Below are 25880 nucleotides of genomic sequence, written 5' to 3'. Positions count from 1 at the left end.
CTAGCCGGAAGGAGGGGGAGCCGATGTTTAGCCCGATTGAACGACTAGTCTAGCTAGCCAGCATTCCTCTTCTCCCCGACGCTCCCCTAGAAAGAAGGAGATATATTTAAAAACGAGGGTCACAAATTATAAATCAGATACAGATTGGATTTGTATGATCAAGACGACTCGCCGTGGACTCGGCTATAAACAACAACGCGACAGAAGGCCTCGAAAAATGGCCACATATACACTGCTGGATCTGAAAGAACTGGCGAGGCGTGTTTGAACGCGACGGATTCTTTTTGTTTCGGTGTGATCAACAAACCAAACGACTTTTGGGAATAACCAAGGCCCTGTATGGATTCTTTCTTGCATTTTTAAATGAGGAGTGCAAGATGGCTGATGACAGCAACATTTGAATAAGGCCAGAATAGCGACGTCCTCTTTAAGATAAGATTAGAAGGGTGTTTTTATATATTTTTTTATACACATTATATAGAATATTGGATGTAAATGTTAAAACCGTGGTAGTCGTAAATATTCTTGCGTAGCCTTGTTTATGCGCTTTTGCAGCGGCAGAACATTGTGAGGTGACGTCTCAGATAATTTAAACGATTTATTTAAACTTACGAATTGGAGAGATGTTTTTTTCTTAATGTGAGTTGATAATAGTCATGATCCGTCTCTGATAAACCAAAGGAATGAAGCCAGGACATTTTGGGTCTGGAGACGTTTTGTGTTTCTGATCTGAAGGCTCGCCACAGCAGCCAACATTCCAGTGGATTCTAAAAACCCTTTGTTTTGTGCGTATGAACTGGAGTCGGCTATTAAACCATAAACTATGCAGTACATAGCCATCAAACGAAGTATTTGTGTTTGATATGTTTGATTAATTAAGTCTTTATAGGTTCAAATAGCCGAGAGGAAAGAGTATTTGGTGAGAAACGTCGAGGCCTTGTGTGCAGATATGCGAGCGTTGCCCGTGGAAGCTTCATAGCTGACGACGTTAAACATAAAACAAATAGGCTATTATTATGTGGCTATCGTGAGGATCAAAGTCCGTCGCAACGTGATACAATGTTTATTGAAGGTTTAAGGACACTTGTCATATGTATCTGATTTGCAAATCCAAATATATATTTTTTGTTACATCCTACTTCCAAAAAGCTATCACGAGCATAATCGTATTTATTTTGAATGCACCCAAAATAGTCGGTACATTTTTGGAGGTGATGACAAAATAACATAATTAATATTCCCTTTATTGTAACAACGGCGTTTTATTAACCCTGGGCAAATCGCTTTATTCAGGGTGTGGGTATAGGAATAAATTCGACCACGTAATCTTTTCCTTATGTTAATTTCTGGACCTCAATCGATTGAGGAACAAACAAACAAAAACCGACAAGGAAGTCGAGGCTAGGTCGTCAAGCTAAAGTAAGACCTACGCAGAAGGGTAGAGGATCGGGTGAGCGTTCAACTCTTTCATCAGCTGTATAGAAATCAATTCAAGCTCGGCGGTGATGTAACCATCTAAACGGCGCTAATTTAGACCGATTCAATGTAATGTCTGAACCGTATTGCTTGGTAGATCTGTGCCTTCATTTCTATCATACCGTAGCCTATACGTGTAGCTAGCTGGAAATGCGAACAATTTAGCTGCCAGAAATAGGCCTATATTTCGCACAAAGTCAGCCTTTCTTGCCTAACCCGTGTGATTTAAGATTAATGGGAAGGGCTTGCTACCCCTTTACGGTAATATGCATAACGTCAGCCCGGACTGTGTGTTGTAATCACCGAGGTGTTGTCATCGTTTCCCCGAGGCCTTTTCTGCCTGCGCCTGCCGCTGTGGAATCTGCCTACCTGCTCTGCCCTGGATTTAAAGCACTAGCAGAGAGCTGAGAACATTCACAAGACTCACTGACAGTATCACCAGTCGGTTGGACTAAACTGGTTGACAGTGCTAGTGATAAAAATAACCCTTCATCGCTGCGTTTTTGGCGCTTGCACAATAGACAATTATCCCTCAAGGACTAACATATTGGACTATAGCATTTCATTATATAAGGGTCACAGGTCTGCCCTCAGTCCTCAAGACATTTGATCGATAGTCAAGGGGCTTAGTTCATGGCAATAGATCCATAGTCAATCCATAGGATAGTTATTTTTTTCATGTGAGAAGCTTGTCGTTGTTGTGTACCTATGTCCGCCACTCCCAACATGGCCTCCAACATGGCGACCTCCGACCTGTCCGAGACGTGGAGGAACTGTTTCGAAGAGGAGCTAATCTGCCCCATCTGCCTGCACGTCTTCTCCGAGCCCATCCAGCTGCCCTGCAAGCACAACTTCTGCCGGGGGTGCATTTCAGAGGCCTGGGCTAAAGACTCCTCCCTGGTCCGCTGCCCCGAGTGCAACCACGCCTACAGCCAGAAGCCCGCTCTGGAGAAGAACCACAAGCTGTCCAACATTGTGGACAAGTTTAATGCGTTGTCCGTAGAGAAGGCCGCCTCGCCGGTGCTGCAGTGTATCCTGTGCCGCCGTGGGCCGCCGCTCCCGGCCGTCAAGGTGTGCCTGCGCTGTAGCGCCCCCTGTTGTCAGAGCCACGTCCAGACACACCTGCAGCAGCCCTGCTCCGCCCTGGGACACCTGCTGGTCGAGGCTGAGGCGGTCAAGGCCTGGACGTGTCCTCAGCACGACGAGTACAGACTGTACCACTGTGAGGCAGAACAGACGGCTGTGTGTCAGTACTGCTGCTTCACGCGATGTCATCCCAGTCACGGACACGGGGTCACTGACGTGGAGCTACGACGCAACGATATACGGGTGAGATTAAGATCTGTTATCTCTCTTACACCCATTCCTTTGGTTAAGAACAAAGCAGATCAAATTGGGGAGAAGATTGTGTGTGTATGTGTCAGGGTTTCCATTAGGAAAATGTGGCACCGCACATTGGACCAGCAGCATTTTAATTTAAGAAATTTACCGGACCCATATGCATTGGCTAGGCTACTTTTGAAGCAAGGTAAGACATGCCTCATAATATGCAGGAAAATGTTCAGGTTTCAGACAATTTAAGTATTTGTTTTGAAAATGCGTACTGCCCTCCAGCTCATTGCAAAGTGTTGTGTGACTCGCTGAAGCCTGCCTGGTTGCCTATGCACTTGAATGGCAAGAGAGCTTCAATTACCAGTTGAGAAATAAAAATAGTTGCTCTTTTGAATCGTGGCCATCAAAAACGTTTTTAACATGTGATTGCATTTAGAATTGTTGTGCAATGATTGGGCTTCTAAAAGCATGTTTCACCCCAGCAGCAAAGAATGAGCTGTAGCAGCAGCTCTTACCTTGCATCGACTGGTATTTCAATCAATGAACCGGCTAAAAAATGCAGTATTTCGCAATGGGATTTTTTTCTTCTCCCGGACAATTGGCTGGCGGCAATTGATCAGCTTTTTTTTTTTTTTTATTGGGCAAAATCCGGCTATTACCGGCTAACGGAAACCCTGGTGTGTGTGACGTGAGTCTATACTTGGGTGAATGCATTTTTCTATTTTGATCCATTCCAACCCCCACTCTCATCTGTTGAGAGAGACAAACAATGTGTTGGAGGGGTGGAACAATGAGGGGGTCTCAGCCAGCCTTATCTCCCCAGCACAGGTGCATCCTCGCCTGGGTCCGCAGGCCGGGAGAGGGGGGGGGATGGGGGATGGGGGGTGAAGTGAGATTCTTCACTCCATTCTGTGGTAGAAAAGGAGGCAGAATGGTTGTTGATGGTTTCCTTTTCGTTTTCTTGTGAATCTCTTTATTTCCTGGGTTCTAGTAAGGAAAGCTGTGGTTGGTTTAAAAACGACCAACTATCCCCAGATTTGGGAAATCAGATAAGGGCTAGTCAAATCAAATCAAATTTTATTGGTCACATACACGTGTTTAGCAAATGTTATTGCGGGTGTAGCGAAATGCTTGTGCTTCTAGCTCCGACAGTGCAGTAATATCTAACAATTTCACAACATATACCCAATACACACAAATCTAAGTAAGGAATGGAATTAAGAATATATACATATATGGATGAGCGACGTCAGAGCGTCATGGACTAAGATACGGTAGAATAGTATAGAATACAGTATATACATATGAGATAAGTAATGTAAGATATGTAAACATTATTAAAGTGGCTAGTGTTCCATTTCTTAAAGTGGCCAGTGATTTCTAGTCTGTCTATAGGCAGCAGCCTCTAATGGCCTAGATAGAAGCTGTTTTCAGTCTCTCGGTCCCAGGTTTGATGCACCTGTACTGACCTCGCCTTCTGGATGATAGCGGGGTGAACAGGCAGTGGCTCGGGTGGTTGATGTCCTTGATGATCTTTTTGACCTTCCTGTGACATCGGGTGCTGTAGGTGTCCTGGAGGGCGGGTAGTTTGCCCCCGGTAATGCGTTGTGCAGACCGCACCACCCTCTGGAGAGCCCTGTGGTTGCAGGCGGTGCAGTTGCCGTACCAGGCGGTGATACAGCCCGACAGGATGCTCTCAATTGTGCATCTGAGTCAGAGTCATACAGGCTTTTCTCCTGACTCATATTGGTGACTACTTCTGGTCTCTGACTCAATAGTCTATTAGTATTCTGTGTGTAGGTGGATGGGTGTGTGTTTGGAAACAGCCACATTGGAATGGTTATGAGGACATTCTGTTTTGTATAACAACCTACAGTGTGAATTCCTATCCTCTGGTTGTTGCTGTGACTGACTACCATCTCCATATGTGATGAGTGATTTTGGTAGCCCGGGGCTAATGCACTGTGACAGTATCTGGTGGAGGTGGAGGTAGCAGAGGGGGAAGAGATGCCCCGCATCCTCCCCACAAATCACCCATCCCCACTGGGAGTCCTCGTGGAAAAGATGTTGAATGGAAATGATAGATGGATATTCCATCTCCCCAGTAGCCCTTAAAGGTACTGAACCCCCCCCAACCAGAGAGGTACTGCTGCCCAACCCACCACCCACCCCCACTGTCAATCTCTGTCCTAGGCTTCTGCCCTGAGCCTGAATCTATCATCAGTCGGTGCATTCAGTGGAGGTCTTCACAGCTCCAAAAAGTTGGACCCGTTCCGAAATGGATCTGTGGCTTTCCCACCTGACCCGATATGCATAAATTAATAATTTTTTGAACGGAGACCTGTTCCGAATGGACCCGTGGACAGTCAGACCCATTCCGAAAAGGCCAGTGGGAAAAAAAACAGACCCGTGCTGGTTCGGATCCGAGAGACCTGTTCAGGTCCGAGAGAGTAGAAAGGGAGAGAGAAAGAAACCTCAGACTGGGCTCTGCCAGCGCCATCAATAAACAAGCCATATTGGCCAAATCATCTACAGTTACTTGTCCTTAAACTGCCTATAACAAAAAAAAATTGTTTATATACTTATGTTTAGATGTGTAGCATATTGAAAACTTTATAGCGTATTGTTTTATTGGTTTTTACTTTCCTAAAACAATAATTGTCCACCTCACAGTTCAGCTGTCAGAGATTTGAGCACTAAATGCATCAGGGCATTGCATAGGCCTATAGGCTTAGGTGTCCACTGTATGATATTAAAGACAGAGAGAAAGATGGAGATATGCCGGCGCCATGTTCCCGACACAGGCATGCATTTCTTTATAGTTGTCAGATAGGCTGCTACTGCGATACACGTATATGTGTATGTGTATAGCAGTAGGCTAATTTGCGATCACAATACATATTTTCTGAAGATAAGCATTATTTTGTCAGATGAAAGGAGTAGCTCTGGTAGTCGCTCTTAAGAGCGTCTGCTAAATGATGTAAATGGTAGGCCTAAAACACTCTTCCTCACCTCAAGTTCTGCTGTTGCTTGCCTTCATAGAGCTGCAGTAGCTAAGCCTGATAATAACCATACCACACCAAACCTTCACCAAAGTTTCTTAAATTGATTAGGGTAATATGAAAAGCCATTGTTTTTATAGGGAAAATACAAACAGGTTATTATATTGCGGCATTAAATTAAAGTTTTGCATATCGCCCTCTTTGGTTTTTCCTTTTCATGGTTTGAGTGCGAGGAGCCCAAGGCCTACCGGTAATTCTATTCTATTGCGGCAAACATAACATAACAGTTGGAAATTAATTTGGCCAAAGAAAATGACAACAGAATTAAACAAAACACTTGTTGCATATTTTAAAGAACTGGTTTAAAGCTCCGGAACAGTCATTCTGAAAATGACTTTTTCTCTCATGGCTAACTAACAGTAAGTTTGAAAAGACAGTCTGAATGGGCGGGGAGCTTATATTCATGAGTTCGCCTTCACTGACAGCTCTTTGAAACGCCTATGTCAAGCAACTTGGATGCAATTATCAGTGTTGCAGTAAAATCATCTCAAGCAAATTTGGTGATAGACAAAGCAACTCAAAGAACATTGAATGAATCCCCTGTAGCTCAGTTGGTAGAGCATGGCGCGTGCCAAGCCAGGGTTGTGGGTTCGTTTCCCACGGGGGGCCAGTATGAAAATGTATGCACTCACTAAACTGTAAGTCGCTCTGGATAAGAGCGTATGCTAAATGACAAAAATGTAAATGTAAATTGCATCAATTATTTATATATATATATATATATATATATATACAGCTGTGGAAAAAATTAAGAGACCACTGCAAAATTATCAGTTTCTCTGGTTTTACTATTTATAGGTATGTGTTTGGGGAAAAATTACATTTTTGTTTTATTCTATAAACTACTGACAACATTTCTCCCAAATTCCAAATAACAATATTGTCATTTAGAGCATTTATTTGCAGAAAATGACAACTGGTCAAAATAACAAAAAAGATGCAGTGTTGTCAGACCTCAAATAATGCAAAGAAAATAAGTTAATGTTCATTTTTAAACACAATACTAATGTTTTAACTTAGGAAGAGTTCAGAAATCAATATTTGTTGGAATAACCCTGATTTTCAATCACAGCTTTCATGCGTCTTGGCATGCTCTCCACCAGTCTTTCACATTGATGTTGGGTGACTTTATGCCACTCCTGGCGCAAAAATTCAAGCAGCTCGGCTTTGTTTGATGGCTTGTGACCATCCATCTTCCTCTTGATCACATTCCAGAAGTTAACAATGGGGTTCAGGTCTGGAGATTGGGTTGGCCATGACAGGGTCTTGATCTGGTGGTCCTCAATCCACACCTTGATTGACCTGTCTGTGTGGCATGGCGCACTGGAAAAACCAATCCTCAGAGTTGGGGAACAATGTCAGAGCAAAAGGAAGCAAGTTTTCTTCCAGGACAACCTTGTACGTGGCTTGATTCATGCGTCCTTCACAAAGACAAATCTGCCCGATTCCAGCCTTGCTAAAGCACCCCCAGATCATCACCGATTCTCCACCAAATTTCACAGTGGGTGCGAGACACTGGCTTGTAGGCCTCTCCAGGTCTCCGTCTAACCATTAGACGACCAGGTGTTGGGCAAAGCTGAAAATTGGACTCATCAGAGAAGATTACCTTACTCCAGTCCTCTACGGTCCAACCCTTATGGTCTTTTGCAAACCTCAGCCTGGCTCTTCTTTGCTTCTCATTGATGAAGGGCTTTTTTCTAGCTTTGCACGACTTCAGCCCTGCCCCTAGGAACCTGTTTCGAACCGTCCTCGCCGTGCACTTCACCCCAGCTGCCGTTTGCCATTCTTTTTGTAAGTCACTTGATGTCATCCTACGGTTGTTGAGTGACATTCAAATGAGTTGGCGGTCATCCCGGTCAGTAGAGAGTCGTATTCGCCCTCTGCCGGTCTGTAGCTTTGTTGTCCCCAATGTCTGCTGCTTGACCTTGTTCTTATAAACCGCCGTCTTTGAAATTTTAAGGATGGAAGCAACCTGACGCTCACTGTATCCCTCTGCCAGTAAAGCCAGAATTGAACCCTTCTTTTCCTCACTCAAAACGTTCCTTTTCAACTCTTTTGGAATGGTCAATAGTTATTTTTTGATTAATATTACTTTTGAGGTACTATTAGCACTGTTTTTGCCATCCAATTGGTCCTATTGCAAGAAGATAGTGAAGACCACAGCAGTTTCCTCGTAAGATTTGGTTCATGTGATCACCTAATCAGTACCTAATTCAGTAGAATGAGGTGTGCCTGTGTTGGAATTCAACAGACACTGGAATGGAATGGCTGTCACACATGTAGAGATGCTGATTTTAAGAAAAATTTGCATCCCCTCAAATTTTCCACAGCTATATATATATATATATATATATGCGGTATGTATACAGTGGTGTGAAAAAGTGTTTGCCCCCTTCATGATTTCTTATTTGTTTGCATGTTTGTCACACTTAAATGTTTCAGATCATCAAACACATTTAAATATTAGTCAAAGATAACACAAGTAAACACAAAATGCAGTTTTGAAATGAAGGTTGTTATTATTAAGGGAAAACAAAATCCAAACCCACATGGCCCTGTGTGAAAAAGTGATTGCCCCCTACAACCTAATAACTGGTTGGGCCACCCTTAGCAGCAACAACTGCAATCAAGCGTTTGCAATAACTTGCAATGAGTCTTTTACAGTGCTGTGGAGGAATTTTGGCCCACTCATCTTTGCAGAATTGTTGTAATTCAGCCACATTGGAGGGTTTTCGAGCATGAACTGCCTTTATAAGGTCATGCCACAGCATCTCAATAGGATTCAGGTCAGGACTTTGACTAGAAATCAACTCAACTCGACTGGCATCAACTCAACTCGCCATGTTTGGAGGAGGAGGAATGCTGCATATGACCCCAAGAACACCATCCCCACCGTCAAACATGGAGGTGGAAACATTATGCTTTGGGGGTGTTTTTCTGCTAAGGGGACAGGACAACTTCACCGCATCAAAGGGACGATGGACGGGGCCATGTACCGTCAGATCTTGGGTGAGAACCTCCTACCCTCTAAGTCATGTTTTGCAGAGGGGTCAAATACTTATTTCCCTCATTAAAATGCAAATCAATTCATAACATTTTTGACATGCGTTTTTCTGGATTTCTTTGTTGTTATTCTGTCTCTCACTGTTCAAATAAACCTACCATTAAAATTATACACTGACCATGTCTTTGTCAGTGGGCAAACGTACAAAATCAGCAGTGGATCAAATACTTTTTTCCCTCACTGTATGTGTATATATATATATTTTTTATTTTTATTATTGGTATGTGTGATATATACAGTGGGGAGAACAAGTATTTGATACACTGCCAATTTTGCAGGTTTTCCTACATACAAAGCATGTAGAGGTCTGTAATTCTTATCATAGCTACACTTCAACTGTGAGAGACGGAATCTAAAACAAAAATCTAGAAAATCACATTGTATGATATTTAAGTAATTAATTTGCATTTTATTGCATGACATAAGTATTTGATACATCAGTAAAGCAGAACTTAATATTTGGTACAGAAACCTTTGTTTGCAATTACAGAGATCATACGTTTACTGTAGGTCTTGACCAGGTTTGCACACACTGCAGCAGGGATTTTGGCCCACTCCTCCATACAGACCTTCTCCAGATCCTTCAGGTTTCGGGGCTATAGCTGGGCAATACGGACTTTCAGCTCCCTCCAAAGATTTTCTATTGGGTTCAGGTCTGGAGACTGGCTAGGCCACTCCAGGACCTTGAGATGCCTCTTACGGAGCCACTCCTTAGTTGCCCTGGCTTTGTGTTTCGGTTCGTTGTCATGCTGGAAGACCCAGCCACAACCCATCTTCAATGCTCTTACTGAGGGAAGGAGGTTGTTAGCCAAGATCTTGCGATACATGGCCCCATCCATCCTCCCCTCAATACGGTGCAGTCGTCCTGTCCCCTTTTCAGAAAAGCATCCCCAAAGAATGATGTTTCCACCTCCATGCTTCACGGTTGGGATGGTGTTCTTGGGGTTGTACTCATCCTTCTTCTTCCTCCAAACACGGCGAGTGGAGTTTAGACCAAAAAGCTCTATTTTTGTCTCATCAGACCACATGACCTTCTCCCATTCCTCCTCTGGATCATCCATATGGTCATTGGCAAACTTCAGACGGGCCTGGACATGCGCTGGCTTGAGCAGGGGGACCTTGCGTGCGCTGCAGGATTTTTATCCATGACGGCGTAGTGTGTTACTAATGGTTTTCTTTGAGACTGTGGTCCCAGCTCTCTTCAGGTCATTGACCAGGTCCTGCCGTGTAGTTCTGGGCTGATCCCTCACCTTCCTCATGATCATTGATGCCCCACGAGGTGAGATCTTGCATGGAGCCCCAGACCGAGGTTGATTGACCGTCATCTTGAACTTCTTCCATTTTCTAATAATTGCGCCAACAGTTGTTGCCTTCTCACCAAGCTGCTTGCCTATTGTCCTGTAGCCCATCCCAGCCTTGTGCAGGTCTACAATTTTATCCCTGATGTCCTTACACAGCTCTCTGGTCTTGGCCATTGTGGAGAGGTTGGAGTCTGTTTGATTGAGTGTGTGGACAGGTGTCTTTTATACATGTAACGAGTTCAAACAGGTGCAATTAAAACAGGTAATGAGTGGAGAACAGGAGGGCTTCTTAAAGAAAAACTAACAGGTCTGTGAGAGCCGGAATTCTTACTGGTTGGTAGGTGATCAAATACTTATGTCATGCAATAAAATGCAAATTAATTACAAATTAATTACTTAAAAATCATACAATGTGATTTTCTGGATTTTTGTCTTAGATTCCGTCTCTCACAGTTGAAGTGTACCTATAATAAAAATTACAGACCTCTACATGCTTTGTAAGTAGGAAAACCTGCAAAATCGGCAGTGTATCAAATACTTGTTCTCCCCACTGTGTGTGTGTGTGTTTTATTCATATCCTGTTTGGCATTTCTCTTGTGATGCGGTTCACAGCAGCACTGACTGATGTGTTGACTTGACAACTGCGTCAAAGTTTCGAACAATCCTTTTGTTCCATGCTGGCTGAAGACCTAGCTAGCCATTAATTAGCTAACACCAGACACAGATGAAAGGGGAAACATTAAAGTATCTTTGCCATGGATAAATAGGGTAAACTTTATATTTGACACCCTACAGTCACATTTTGGCACAACGCCCCTCTGCAAACCGTCCTTCTCCTATGTTGGTTAAAAGCATGTTCCCTCAACATTTTTGGCACTGAGCAAATTTCAGGTCAACTTGAATGTTGTGAAAAATGCTGTGCAACTTCCAGTATGCTTTTACTGTGAACACTGAGGCTGTACCTGCTTTAAGTTACAGTTTGAACAGTGGCCATGCAGGCTACTGTGGCTATTTGATCATAATGTAGGCCTATCAGAATGGCTTACCATCAAAAACAATGGAGAAAATGCATCCCATAACATTTTAACATGGAAATAGCTGTTCTATCATTCAGCCTACAGTAGCTGTGTGTGGTGTTCAATGTAGGCCTACATTCCATGAGACCTTTGAAAAAAACATGCAGGGCTTGACATTAACCTGTTCGTCCACTTGTCCTTCATACAAGGACGTGACTGAAAATGTTGTTTGATGCAAGAAACCACTTTACAAAATAAAATGCGTTATTATTCCTATACCATTTATTAGAGAATCAGACAAATTGTGCTACCCTCTGCCTATTGGCTACTTAGCTTACTCAAGCCTGTATCAAAATACAACACTGCCCTTTTAAGACACACAAAAAAAGCTCTTTATCTGACTCGCTTTTCAAAGATGTCTAGAAATGTATTCGTTTTGTGCTCTTATAGGAAGCAATCACTCCCCTATTGCTGACTACAAATGATCTATAACTGGGCTAATAACTCACTAACTAGCAAAGGATATGAACAAAATGTGCACACGAGGCTACATGCAGCTATCGCTTTGATCTCAAAATAAGCGCATCTACTCACAATTGCTCATGCTGTAAACACAGTCCAGTTCAAAGTAAATGGCACAGATCCATATATGGCAATGGTCTATTTAAATATATTGGTCTACTGCAGCTCTGATTGGTTATGCCACACCGGTCTGTGTAGAGTAGGGGCTGAGTAGTGTGTGTCAATGCAATAGAATCCTACTCCGATGTGTTAAGCCTACAACAAAATCTCTTGCGTAGTTATTTTTGTTTCCGGTATGTTGCGTTGAAAGTGGCTAATATTGCATTGATTTGATCACAATTGCCACAGTAAAGGGAAACGTTGATAGTGTTAACAGGAAAAACTCTAGAACAGTGGTCACCAACCTTTTCTGAGTCAAAATGCAAGCCGATATCTACTGCTCATATTTTTTTTTTACCCACTTCAAAAACATAAGCCAATGCAACATTAACCAATTAAAAACAGTACTGTAGCAATGAGGTTTGTGCAGTAAGCTATAGGCCCAATACATTATCACCACATATTGGCTTTGCTAGAATTGCCCTGCCAATGCATTGTTGTTGGGCCATTTAAAAAAAAGTATATTTAAAAAAAATAGAGGTAGGCATATGGTCACACCGGTAATAGATGCGTTGTTGTATTACTTGTGAAGCACAGCTGAGTGAGCATACATTTTAAATAATTTGCTTTTTATTTTTATTTTATTGGGCTGATGGTGCCTGCATCTGATGGTCAGTCTCAGCAGAGGGAGAGACCAGCAGACTGATGGTCCGCCTCTCAACATCCCTCCGCTCTCCCTTTCCTCCACTGACACTGACCAAAAAGGGACACCGTCTTCCAGCTGGCGAAACTCGAGTCGCACTGCATTATTTTTTTTTAAAGACCCAAGCCGCTAATAATAACAACAATGCAAGCCTATAAATACACTTTCCTACTCATTCATTACAGCTGCAGTGCTTGTTGTAGCGCTGAGTGGAAATAGGAAGAACGCACATTTTATGGATTATAAAAGTGTTGAATACAAAGTGTTGACAGTGCTGAGTAAGAACTTAAACATCAACTCACTCATCAAAACAGCAGCTCTTTGCTGTATTCGTTGACAGTCTCTCTAGTCATGGTTTTAAACATTTTGAAATCACATCCAATGGTTCAAAATGACAACAGTTCGCCTACCCGATGTGCAGGGCAGCTGAATTGGGGAGCTGCGCGGCAGTCTCGGGCCTACTGCGCACACGCAGCTCAGAGGGAACATTGGTTACGAGGTGGTATTTATTTAATTTAGGTAAGAGAATGTCATGTCACCATTGGTGTATTAATATGAGCATTAAGGTAATGTCACCTTGTCCCCTTAATAATGAATCCAAATGTTTGACATGGGCGAGGGGACCAGTAACTTTGTGATCAAACTTGATCAGTGTAGAGGCAAGTCGTTTTTCATCCAATTTCATGAAAAACATGATTTTGGCTGTCCATGACCTTCAAACCTTGAACAGGCCTATATTGCAGCAATGACCAACAACGGTGAGTGCCTACCGTAGGCCTACCCAACAAATGACAGCAATAGGCTAATGCTATTTCTTTAACAACAGGCCTACTTTTATCCTTAAACTAAATACGGAGCACAAAATAAAAATGACAGAACTTCATTCAGCCAACTTTTTGGCGTATTTAAAGAACTGGTTTAGATTATTACATAGGCTAATAATAATAATAATAAAAACAAATTATGATAAATCTGAAATCCAACAAGTCTGAATAGGGAGTTGCACACAGTTCATTTGGCCGTGCCAACGTTCTTCTCATTTTTGCCCACTACAATATTAAAGCTGCAATATGTAATTCATTTTCTGGGACCCAACCAAATTCACATAGAAATGTGAGTTATAGATCTGTCATTCTCATTGAAAGCAAGTCTAAGAAGCGGTAGATCTGTTCTATGTGTGTTATTTCTATGCTTCCCGTTAAGTTTCATTTTTGCGTCTTTTACTTTCGGTTTGGTACACCAGCTTCAAACAGCTGAAAATACAATATTTTTGTTTATGGAAAATATATTTCACAGCGGTTTAGATTGTACAATGATTCTCTATACTTGTTTGTTTTGTCACATAAACTAAATTTAGGGGAACTATTACAATTTTAGCAACCAGGAATTGGTGGAGCGATTTCTGCATAGTGGATCTTTAAAACTTGTCCCAGAGGACATTCCCCTTGTCGGCTTCTTTTCCCTGTACTCTTTCTCCTTCAACTTTAGTTTTACTTCAATGAAAAAGGCCTCCATCTTCACAATCAACAGTAGCCAAGGCCAAGGCTCCTCTCACTCACTCTCTCTCAGCAGCAGGCGCATGTGAGGTGAACAGCCGGAACCACTGTCAGCTGGACATAAACTATATGAATTGAGTTGCTATTGCCTGACACAGATAACAAGCTCGCACAGTTCTCATCACCTCACACACATTATATTAACAGAGGATGGGTCCAATCGGGTCTAGAGACCCGTGCCAATTATATCGTACCCAACCCAGATCCGAGACAAAAGTCAGAATTAAGGACCCGGACCTGCTCAGGTCCCGGGTCAGATCTTGGAATTTCGGGTCTGTTGGACATGTGAAGATCTCTAGCATTCAGGTCAGACCTCCACTGTGTGTGTGTGTGTGTGTGTGAAGATGCTAAAGGAGCAGTGAACTTCGCTACTTATAACCTTTGCAACCAGGAAGTGGAATGTTCCGATTTCTGTCTTATTTCCTCTCCTGAATCTAAATTTCAGATCCAGAGAGGTTCCTAGGGAGTAAAGGCTAGAACTCGATTTGGGATTGGGAAGTCTGGGAATTCCTCCTTTTTGGCCTTAGTTTGGCATCAGTTGTGCCGGCTGGCCTGGTACTCTAGTTTGGCCAATCTGAGCGTGTGTGTTGTAGCCATGCTAACGCTAGCCCAAAATAACCAGTGTTGTGACAACGGTACCATGAGTGGGCCTAATGTGTGTTTGTGGGGTTCAGAAAGAGGATTGCGGTAGAGAGAGAGGATTGCGGTAGAGAGAGAGGATTGCGGTAGAGAGAGAGGATTGCGGTAGAGAGAGAGGATTGCGGTAGAGAGAGAGGATTGCGGTAGAGAGAGAGGATTGCGGTAGAGAGAGAGGATTGCGGTAGAGAGAGAGGATTGCGGTAGAGAGAGAGGATTGCGGTAGAGAGAGAGGCTTGCGGTAGAGAGAGAGGATTGCGGTAGAGAGAGAGGCTTGCGGTAGAGAGAGAGGCTTGCGGTAGAGAGAGAGGCTTGCGGTAGAGAGAGAGGCTTGCGGTAGAGAGAGAGGATTGCGGTAGAGAGAGAGGAGCAGCAGGAGAAAGGAAGAGTAGAAAGATCTCTCCCCCACTCGCTTTTCTCTCCCCCTAGGGATGGGCTCGGTTATTCGAATATCCGAACGGACGTTAGTATTCGAATACTTGCCAGAGTATTTATTTTTTGATGGGAAAAAAAAAATTGGCCTATTTTAACAATGAAAAGGCTTTGTCTCAATTGAAATCATCTATGTGACATTGCTACACACAAGGATATACCATGACATCTGAAATTCTTAATTTAATAAACCAACAAACTTTTGAATGTAGCTCAGTTGGTAGAGCATGGCGCTTGCAACGCCAGGGTTGTGGGTTCGATTCCCACGGGGGGCCAGTATGAAAAAAACAACAACAAAAAAAACATGAATGCACTCACTTTAAGTCGCTCTGGATAAGAGCGTCTGCTAAATGACTAAAATGTAAATGTAATGAAGTGTGCCCCATGTAAAGGCTGTGTAACCTACACAGGTTCACGTGTAGCTTGTTGTTGTTGTTGGCACTACAGTCAGAGGCTCCATCTGCGCCAACGTGAAGTGGGAGATCTGAAATCAATGCAAAATATAATTAAAATGACGGAATTAAGTTAGCTAAGTAGGCTACAACGAGCAACCGACAGGTAGTCTGTTGTTTAATCTGAATGCAGTTGTTGTAGACAAGGACAGGGAGTGCAGAAACATATCCTCAACTAGCCTAGCTAGCTAGTTAACGTCTGGCTATCTTAGATAGCTTCTTTACATCGATTTGATACAGTAAAGACAGCCAATTGCAGATTTTTTTAACCCTTATTTTACCAAGTAGTTGACTGAACACATTCTCAATTACAGCAAGGACCTGGAGAAAACTTACAGGGAAGAGGAGGGGGGATGAATGAATGAGCCAATTGGAAGCTGGGGATGATTAGGTGGCCACGTTGGCATGAGGGCCGGATTGGGAATTTAGCCAGGACACTAGGCTCAACACCCCTATTCTTACAATCAGTGCCATGGGCTCCACAGAGAGTCAGGACACCCGTTTAACGTCCCATCCGAAAGACCGCACCCCACACAGGGCAATGTCCCCAATCACTGCCCTGGGGCATTGAGATCTTTTTTTTAGACCAGAGGAAAGATTGCCTCCTACTGGCCCCCTCCAACACCACTTCCAGCAGCACCTGGTCTCCCAACCAGGACCAACCATGCTTAGCTTCAGAGGTAAGCCAGCAGTGGGATGCAGGGTGGTATACTGCTTGCAAATGGGATGGTAGATAACCTATGGCATTTATACGTTTGTCTAACTAGCATGAGTCAGTGGCTACTTATTCTCTCTCTCCCTCCCATGTCAACACACACCACCGGCCCCTGCCCATACCCCGCTCTGCTGCAGTGTGCACCCTCTCTCCGTGTCGCGCAGGCTGCGCAGCAAACGGGTGTCCCAAGTTGAAACAAAGTTACCAAAAAAATGATATTATTCGAATAGTGAAATTATTTCAAATGCCCATCCCTAACTCCCCCCAGTTCATCCTTCATACCTCACTCACATGCAACCAGAAAATATCTCTAGGTTGCCATGACAGCCCCCTCCCTCCCTTCCTTCCTCCCCTCAGAAGGCGTGTTTGTTAGATCTAGATTAGCTGGCTCCGCCTGCTGGAGGCTTGATAGCGGGCTGGTGGAGGTTGTCTTCACTCGTCATATTGGTTTGTTCGAAACTATGAACTTACCATTTCTCATTCTCTCCCACTTTCTCTCTCTGTCTCGTCTCTCTCTCCCTCCCCCTTCTCCCCTTTCCATAGCAAAATCTATTGCGGCAGCAGGAGAGGGTGGAGGAGAGAGTTCAGGACATCGATGAGCAGCTCTGTAAACTGGACTCTGACAAGTGTGTGGTGGAGGTACGTCTGATTTCTCAAACTCTCTGTCAGTTTATTAGGTACACCCATCTAGTACCGGGTCGGTCCCCCTTTGCCCCCAGAACAGCCTGAATTCTTCGGGCTTTGAATTGTTGCTCGATTCGTATCAAGGGACCTAATGTGTGCCAGGAAAAATGTACACCATGGCCACCAGCCTGTCCCGTTGACACCAGGCAGGATGCGGCCATGGACTCTGCCATCAGCATGACGCAACAGGAACCGGGATTCGTTGGACCAGGCGATGTTTTCCACTCCTCAGTTGTCCAGTGTTGGCGATCGTGTTCCCACTGGAGCCGCTTCTTCTTGTCTTTAGCTGATAGGAGTGCAGCGCGCCTGGCACCGACGATCATACCATGCACGAAGTCGCTTAGGTCATTTGTTTTGGCCATTCACACATTCAATCGAACAGTCACTAAATGCCTCGATGCCCATTTGCCTGCTTTATATAGCAAGCCAAGGCCACGTGACTCACTGTAGGATCAATCCGTTTTCGTGAACGGGGTGGTGTACCTAATAAACTGGCCAGTAAGTGTATATCTCACATGCACTCCCTCAACCAGTGAACACAGGCCGCACACACACCCATCCGCACACACACCCATCCGCACACACACCCATGCACATCCATTTACATTTTAGTCATTTAGCAGACACTCTTATCCAGAGTGAGTGGGAATCGAACCCACAACCCTGGCATTGCAAGTGCCATGCTCTACTACCCGAACACAAATATAAACACAACATGCAACAATTTCCATGATTTTACTGAGTTACAGTTCATATAAGGAAATCAGTAAATTGAAATAAATTCATTAGGGCCTAATCTATGGATTTCACATGACTGGGCAGTGGTGCAGCCATGGGTAGGCCTGGGAGGGCATAGTCCCACCCACTTGGGAGACAGGCCCAGCCACTGGGGAGCCAGGCCCAGCCAGTCAGAACGAGTTTTTCCACACAGACAGAAATACTCCTCAGTTTCATCAGCTGACCGGGTAGCTGGTGTCAGACAATCCCGGAGGTGAAGAAGCCAGATGTGAAGGTCCTGGGCTGGCATGGTAACACGTGGTCTGCGGTTGTGAGGCCGTTTGGATGTACTGCCAAACTCTGTAAAACGACGTTGGAGGCGGCTTATGGTAGAGAAATGAACATTCAATTCTCTGGTAACAGCTCTAGTGGACATTCCAGCAGTCAGCATGCCAATTGCACACTCCCTCAAAACTTCAGAAATATGTGGCTTTGTGTTGTGACAAAACTGCACATTTTATTGGCCCCAGCAAAAGGTGCACCTGTGTAATGATCATGCTGTTCAATCAGCTTCTTGATATGCCACACCTGTCAGGTGGATGCATTATCTTGCCAAATGAGAATTGCTCACTAACAGGGATGTAAACAAATTTGAGCTAAATAAGCTTTTTGTGCGTATGGAAAATGTCGGGGATCTTTTATTTCAGCTCATGAAACATGGGACCAACACTTTACATGTTGCGTTTTATATTTTGGTTCAGTATATAACCATAGAGATCCTATTAAAGTAAGATATAATGATGTGTGTATAACAGTATGTGTTCTCTCCTACAGGACCGGGTGTGTGAGCTGAAAGAGGAGGTGCGTGTGCAGTACCAGCGGATGCAGCACTTCTTGGAAGAAGACCTGTCCCGTACGCTGGAGGTTCTAGAGCGGGCCCGTTCTAGGTTCTGCCAGGAGAATGCGGGCCAGGTTCTAGCTCTGGGAGAACAGAGACATGAGGCCCAGAAGCTGCTCAGCTCAGTCCACACAGCCTTTGGCAAAGCTGAGGAGCTGGGCTTCATGAAGAACACCAAGCCTGTCAAGATCCTCATGGAGAGGTCAGAGACCAGGACCATTACACATGTTATACAAAAGTTATTAGAGATACAAAAAGGAGATTACACAAGGCGTATTACGCACATTACCATTTTAGAATGGTCATGCCTGTTACACACATACAGCTGGCGGGTTATACACTGTATCGGCAGGATAGAACAGCAGCCTCTGGTAAGGCGAGGGGTGGCGGTCTATGTATATTTGTAAACAACAGCTGGTGCACGATATCTAAGGAAGTCTCAAGGTTTTGCTTGCCTGAGGTAGAGTATCTCATGATAAGCTGTAGACCACACTATCTACCAAGAGAGTTTATCTATATTCTTCGTAGCTGTCTATTTACCACCACAAACTGATGCTGGCACTAAGACCGCTCTCAATGAGCTGTATACGGCCATAAGCAAACAGGAAAACGCTCATCCAGGGGCGGCACTCCTAGTGGCCGGGGACTTTAATCCAGGGAAACTTAAATCCGTTTTACCTCATTTCTACCAGCATGTTAAATGTGCAACCAGAGGGGAAAAAAACTGTAGACCACCTTTACTCCACACAGAGACACGTACAAAGCTCTCCCTCGCCCTCCATTTGGCAAATCTGACGATAATTCTATCCTCCTGATTCCTGCTTACAAGCAAAAACTAAAGCGGTCAGATGACGCAGATGCTAAGCTACAGGACTGTTTTGCTAGCACAGACTGGAATATGTTCCGGGATTCTTTCCGATGGCATTGAGGAGTACACCACATCAGTCACTGGCTTCATCAATAAGTGCATCGATGACATCATCCCCACAGTGACTGTACCTACATACCCCAACCAGAAGCCATGGATTACAGGCAACATCCGCACTGAGCTAAAGGGTAGAGCTGCCGCCTTCAAGGAGCGGGACTCTAACCCGGACGCTTATAAGAAATCCTGCTATGCCCTCCGACGAACCATCAAACAGGCAAAGCATCAATACAGGTCTAAGATCGAGTCATACTAAACCGGCTCCGATGCTCGTCGGATGTGGCAGGCTTGCAAACTATTACAGACCACAAAGGGAAGAACAGCCGCAAGTTGACCGGTGACACGAGCCTACCAGACAAGCTAAATTACTTCTATGCTCGCTTCGAGGCAAGTAACACTGAACCATACATGAGAGCACCAGCTGTTCCGGACAACTGTGTGATCTTGCTCTCCGTAGCCGATGTGAGTAAGAACTTTAAACAAGTCAACATTCACAAGGCCGCAGGGCCAGACGGATTACCAGGACGTGTACTCCGAGCATGCGCTGACCAACTGGCAAGTGTCTTCACATACATTTTCAACCTCTCCCTGTCTGAGTCTGTAATACCAACATGTTTCTAGCAGTCCACCATAGTCCCTGTGCCCAAGAACACTAAGGTAACCTGCCTAAATGACTACCGACCCGTAGCACTCACGTCTGTAGCCATGAAGTGCTCTGAAAGGCTGGTCATGGCTCACATCAACACCATTATCCCAGAAACCCTAGACCCACTCAAATTTGCATACCACCCCAACAGATCCACAGATGATGCAATCTCTATTGCGCTCCACACATCCCTTTCACACCTGGACAAAAGGAACACATATGTGAGAATGCTATTCATTGACTACAGCTCAGCGTTCAACACCATAGTGCCCTCAAAGCTCATCACTAAGCTAAGGACCCTGGGACTAAACACCTCCCTCTGCAACTGGATTCTTATCACCGCCCCCAGGTGGTAAGGGTAGGTAACAACACATCTGCCACGCTGATCCTCAACACAGGGGCCCCTCGAGTGCGTGCTCAGTCACCTCCTGTACTCCCTGTTCAGTCATGACTGCATGGCCACGCACGACTCCAACACCATCAAGTTTGCCGATGACACAACAGTGGTAGGCCTGATCAATGACGAGACAGCCTATAGGGAGTAGGTCAGAGACCTGGCTGTGTGGTGCCTGGACAACAACCTCTCCCTCAACTTGATCAAGACAAAGGAGATGATTGTGGACTACAGGAAAAAGAAGAGGACCGAGCTCGCCCCCATTCTCATCGACGGGGCTGTAGTGGAGCAGGTTGAGCGCTTCAAGTTCCTTGGTGTCCACATCACCAACAAACTAACATGGTCCAAGCACACTAAGACCGTCGTGAAGAGGGCACGACAAAACCTATTCCACCTAAGAAGACTGAAAATATTTGGCATGGGTCCTCAGATCCTCAAAAGGTTCTACAGCTGCACCATTGAGAGCATCCTGACTGGTTGCATCACTGCCTGTTATGGAAACTGCTCGGCCTCCGACCGCAAGGCACTAAAGAGTGTAGTGCGTACGTCCCAGTACATCACTGGGGCCAGGCTTCATGCCATCCAGGACCTCTATACCAGGTGGTGTCAGAGGAAGACCCTAAAAGTTGTCAAAGACTCCAGCCACCCTAGTCATAGTCTATTCTCTCTGCTACCGCATGGTAAGCGGTACCGGCGCGCCAAGTCTAGGTCCAAGAGGCTTCTAAACAGCTTCTACCCCCAAGCCATAAGACTCCTGAACAGCTAATCAAATTGCTACCCAGACTATTTGCATTGCCCCCCCCTTTCACACTGCTGCTACTCTCTGTTTATGATCTATGCATAGTCAGTTTAATAACTCTACCAACATGTACATATTACCTCGACTAACCGGTGCATCCACACATTGACTCGGTACCGGTACACCCTGTATATAGCCACAATTATACTTTTAATGGAACATTAAGATACCAGGCTTGTTACATACAGTGCCTTGCAAAAGTATTCATCCCCCTTGGCATTTTTTCCTATTTTGTTGCATTACAACCTGTAATTTAAATGATTTTTATTTGGATTTCATGTAATGTACATAGACAAAATAGTCCAAATTGGTGAAGTGAAATCAAAAAAATTACTTTGTTTCAAAAAATTCTAACAAATAAATAACGGAAAAGTGGTGCGTGCATATGTATTCACCCCCTTTGCTATGAAGCCCCTAAATAAGATCTGGTGCAACCAATTACCTTCAGAAGTCACATAATTAGTTAGATTGCACACAGGTGTACTTTATTTAAGTGTCTCATGATCTCAGTATATATACACCTATTCTGAAAGGCCCCAGAGTCTGCAACACCACTAAGCAAGGGGCACCACCAAGCAAGCGGCACCATGAAGACCAAGGAGCTCTCCAAACAGGTCAGGGACAAAGTTGTGGAGAAGCACAGATCAGGGTTGGGTTATAAAAAAATATCTGAAACTTTGAACATCCCACAGAGCACCATTAAATCCATTATTAAAAAATGGCAAGAGAGGGCAGCCCACCAAAACTCTCGGACCAGGCAAGGAGGGCATTAATCAGAGAGGCAACAAAGAGACCAAAGATAACCCTGAAGGAGCTGCAAAGCTCCACAGCTGAGATTGGACTATCTGTCCATAGGCCCACTTTAAGCCGTACACTCCACAGAGCTGGGCTTTACGGAAGAGTGGCCAGAAAAAAGCAATTGCTTAAAGAAAAAATAAGCAAACACGTTTGGTGTTCGCCAAAAGGCATGTGTGAGACTCCCCAAACATATGGAAGAAGGTACTCTGGTCAGATGAGACTAAAATTGAGCTTTTTGGCCATCAAAGTAAACGCTATGTCTGCGCAAACCCAACACCTCTCATCACCCCGAGAACACCATCCCCACAGTGAAGCATGGTGGTGGCAGCATCGTGCTATGGGGATGTTTTTCATCGGCAGAGACTGGGAAATTAGTCAGGAATGATGGATGGCGCTAAATACAGGAAAATTCTTGAGGGAAACCTTTTTCAATCTTCCAGAGATTTGGGACGGAGGTTCACCTTCCAGCAGGACAATGACCCTAAGCATACTGCTAAAGCAACACTCAAGTGGTTTAAGGGGAAACATTTTAAATGTCTTGGAATGGCCTAGTCAAAGCCCAGACCTCAATCCAATTGAGAATCTGTGGTATGACTTCAAGATTGCTGTACACCAGCGGAACACATCCAACTTGAAGGAGCTGGAGCAGTTTTGCCTTGAAGAATGGGCATAAATCCCAGTGGCTAGATGTGCCAAGCTTATAGAGACATACCCCAAGAGACTTGCAGCAAAAGGAGGCTCTACAAAGTGTTGACTTTGAGGGGTGAATAGTTATGCACGCTCAAGTTTTCTGTTTTGTTGTCTTATTTCTTGTTTGTTTCACAAGAAAAAATATTTTGCATCTTCAAAGTGGTAGACATGTTGTGTAAATCAAATGATACAAACCCCTCAAAAATCTATTTTAATTCCAGGTTGTAAGGCAACAAAATAGGAAAACTGCCAAGGGGGGTGAATACTTTTGCAAACCACTGTACATATTTGTGTGTTGCAGGTCTCAAGCGTGCGTGGGCAGTGCGCTCCCTCCCTACAAGGTGGGAAGTCTCAACTCTAAGCTGTTCTTGTCAGAACTCTCCAAGAGAGAGAAGAGCCTACGGAAAACATTGGAAGGTAGGATTGAGAGAATCATCTTTACAGAACCATCACACCCTTATCTGATTTGATTTAGTGGATCAATTCTTCTCTTCCCTCCTCCCTCCCTTTCTCTACCTCTCTTGCCCCCTCCAGCCCCCCTAAACCCTCCCTCCTCATTCCTCCAGTCCGTCCCGGCGTCTCCCAGCGGCCTCGGCTCGGGGGCAGAGAAACGCAAATACTCCTCGGCGTTCCCAGAAGGCAACGGGAGCGCCGGGAAAAACACTGCTTCCGGGTTCAAGGACTCCTCCTCTTCCTCCTCTAAGCAGCCCTACCTGGGCCCAAACTCCGCCCCCGGAGAGGGCCAATCCTCCAATCAGCAGCCTCTGGGGTCCTGTGGCCCCTCCCACATGAGCGAAGGTAGCGGAACAGGAAGTGGAAGCGGCTCTCTGACCAATCACCATTCAGGGTCTGTGTTCAGTCCCTCCCACTTCACCCCTGCTGGCGGTAGCTCCTCCCATTCTTCCCAGCAGGCTGTGCTCCCCCAGTATGGCGGGCGTAAGATCCTGGTGTGTACCATGGATAACTGCTACTGCTCTGGGGTACCCTCCGTGTCGGGGCACCGCGGCCACCCGCCCTACCCACGTTCAGGCTCCTTTCCCTGGGTAAGCGCCCAGGACTACCCCCATCCCCCCGGCCTAGCCTCTGGAGCTCCAGCCATGCAAGGGCTTGCTGTCAGAGACTGGATAGACGCACAGCAGACGCACCGACACACAGACTTCTATGGGCTGTATGGACAGCCCTCCACCAAGCACTATGTCACCAGTTAACACACACATTTCTACAAGCAAACAGCTCCCCAGTTAGCATTACGCTACTAGTTAACATACACACACATACTCATGTAGATGCACTTACAGACACACACACACACACACACATATGCAGAACATGTATACCGGTACACACACAGACGTACCCTTCTACCGGTTATACGGCCTCATAGACACGTTTACCCACACACCACACTCGGGGGCAGGGTTGATATATTCGTTTTCTATGTTTTCTCCGTCAGACAGACACAGTGTTACTGTATGATGATGATTTATGTGTTTGTGCAGCAACTGTTGACGCTGAAGCACTTCGGCTCAAGTAAAATGTTTTAGCGACATCTCCCTCCCTGTCGTAGTGAGATCGATTAGCCTTATAATATTATTATTATTATTATTGTTATTAATGTTATCATTATTATTTTCTGTCTGTTGGACATGGGGTGAAGAGAAGGATGGTTTATTGCTTCTGTTGCGGCACTTTTGTCTCCTCTCTGAGTTCAGGGACTGTACAGCTTGGACACACACACTCACGCTTCCAGGTTCTCTTCTGTGTGTGTGGGGACCCCCCTCCATGCACTTTGGGGGTGTTGGGATTTCTCTCTGTGTTGAAGTTGCCCTGTAGACACAGGTCTAGGATCAGCTTACCCCCCCCCCCAATCCTAACCTTAAACATCAAAGAGTAAAATGGCAGAGACTGACCCTAGTTCAGGATGTAGGGGCAACTGTAAGCCTCCTCCATTATGGACCTTCTCTATTCATGTTCTCTGTGCCCATCCCACTGTAAAGGGGATCCGAACCCCTTTCCTCCTGCTGTCAGGATTCCCATCGGATTGAATTCTTCCGTCTGAAAGACTGAGACTCCTTTATTTTCTAGTTATTAATATACGGATCATGACACGTGAGTTATTGCCATATTAATCATTTGTCATAAGACCATATGAGCAGGTTTCATGTTTGTCTTTAAGCCAGTTGGACTGGTAGACACGACGGAGGCTCTGCGAGCCACTACATGGCCTGGGCTGGACTGGACAGACCAAACAAATCAACTCGAGCATCCGGGAGTGTGACTGTGACAATGCGTTAATGATGTACTTCCTGCAGGGTGATGTCACTTCCTTTCAACAAGCACACAAGCTCTTGGCTTCCTGTTTGCGGCTGTAAGCATGCGGAGAAGAGTTTTATAACGCACTCTGGAATAAATAAATAAAAGACAAATGAAAAATAATCGGTAACAGTTTTAAAAAGGATGAGTGAAAGTACTGGGTGAGGGTTTTTTCATGAACTTTTTCTAAAGAGAAACTGGACTGCCTGATGTAAGCATTGGTCAAAAACGCTGAAAAGGAACCATTGTTACAAGAACAGTTGACCAATAGAAAAAAAAACATGGAAAACTATCTTTTTGTAAATATTTTGTGAAATGAAAAATAAAGAACATGTCATTTGGAGGAGGGTTCCAAATAAATCAATGAATTTAATTGTTCTCCATTTCTTGTCATCAGGAGGCTTCTTTCTCTCTCTCTCTCTCGCCCATTCAGCCTTTGTATTCATATCCGTCAACTTTTTACTTACTAATACATAACTGAACTAAATGTAATCATGTAGTGGGTTGAAGGGAGACCAGCATAAGAATACAACCAACACCCATTTGGTAAGACATCCAACTAAGCCTGTCATTTACTGGGTGTTTGTCTGAGAGTAAGACCCTGTGGTGAGGGGTGGGAGACAAACACAGTCAATAAAGTTGTCCTGCTC

General features: G+C 44.7%; 1 protein-coding gene across 1 annotated transcript; it reads left to right on the top strand.

Moving 5' to 3' along the window:
* On the top strand, nucleotides 1-25603 carry LOC121547711 (E3 ubiquitin-protein ligase TRIM8). Its single transcript, XM_041859115.2, has 5 exons — nucleotides 1-2805; nucleotides 16910-17005; nucleotides 18602-18867; nucleotides 23219-23334; nucleotides 23452-25603. The coding sequence occupies exons 1-5, from the start codon at nucleotides 2185-2187 to the stop codon at nucleotides 24123-24125; spliced, it is 1773 nt and encodes a 590-aa protein (XP_041715049.1). The 5' UTR covers nucleotides 1-2184; the 3' UTR covers nucleotides 24126-25603.
* Nucleotides 25604-25880: the final 277 nt, after the last annotated feature.

This window comes from Coregonus clupeaformis, chromosome 31, assembly GCF_020615455.1.
Source record: "Coregonus clupeaformis isolate EN_2021a chromosome 31, ASM2061545v1, whole genome shotgun sequence".
Lineage (NCBI taxonomy): Eukaryota > Metazoa > Chordata > Actinopteri > Salmoniformes > Salmonidae > Coregonus > Coregonus clupeaformis.
The sequence above is the reverse complement of the archived record's forward strand: the minus strand, read 5'-3'. Positions and strand labels throughout refer to the sequence as shown.

Excerpts from the sequence above, each read along its gene's own strand:
- LOC121547711 (XM_041859115.2), top strand. The coding sequence starts at position 2,185 with ATGTCCGCCACTCCCAACATGGCCTCCAACATGGCGACCTCCGACCTG. Across the intron at positions 18,868-23,218 it reads GTCAAGATCCTCATGGAGAG|GTCTCAAGCGTGCGTGGGCA; the intron begins GTCAGAGACCAG and ends TGTGTGTTGCAG. Across the intron at positions 23,335-23,451 it reads CCTACGGAAAACATTGGAAG|CCCCCCTAAACCCTCCCTCC; the intron begins GTAGGATTGAGA and ends TGCCCCCTCCAG.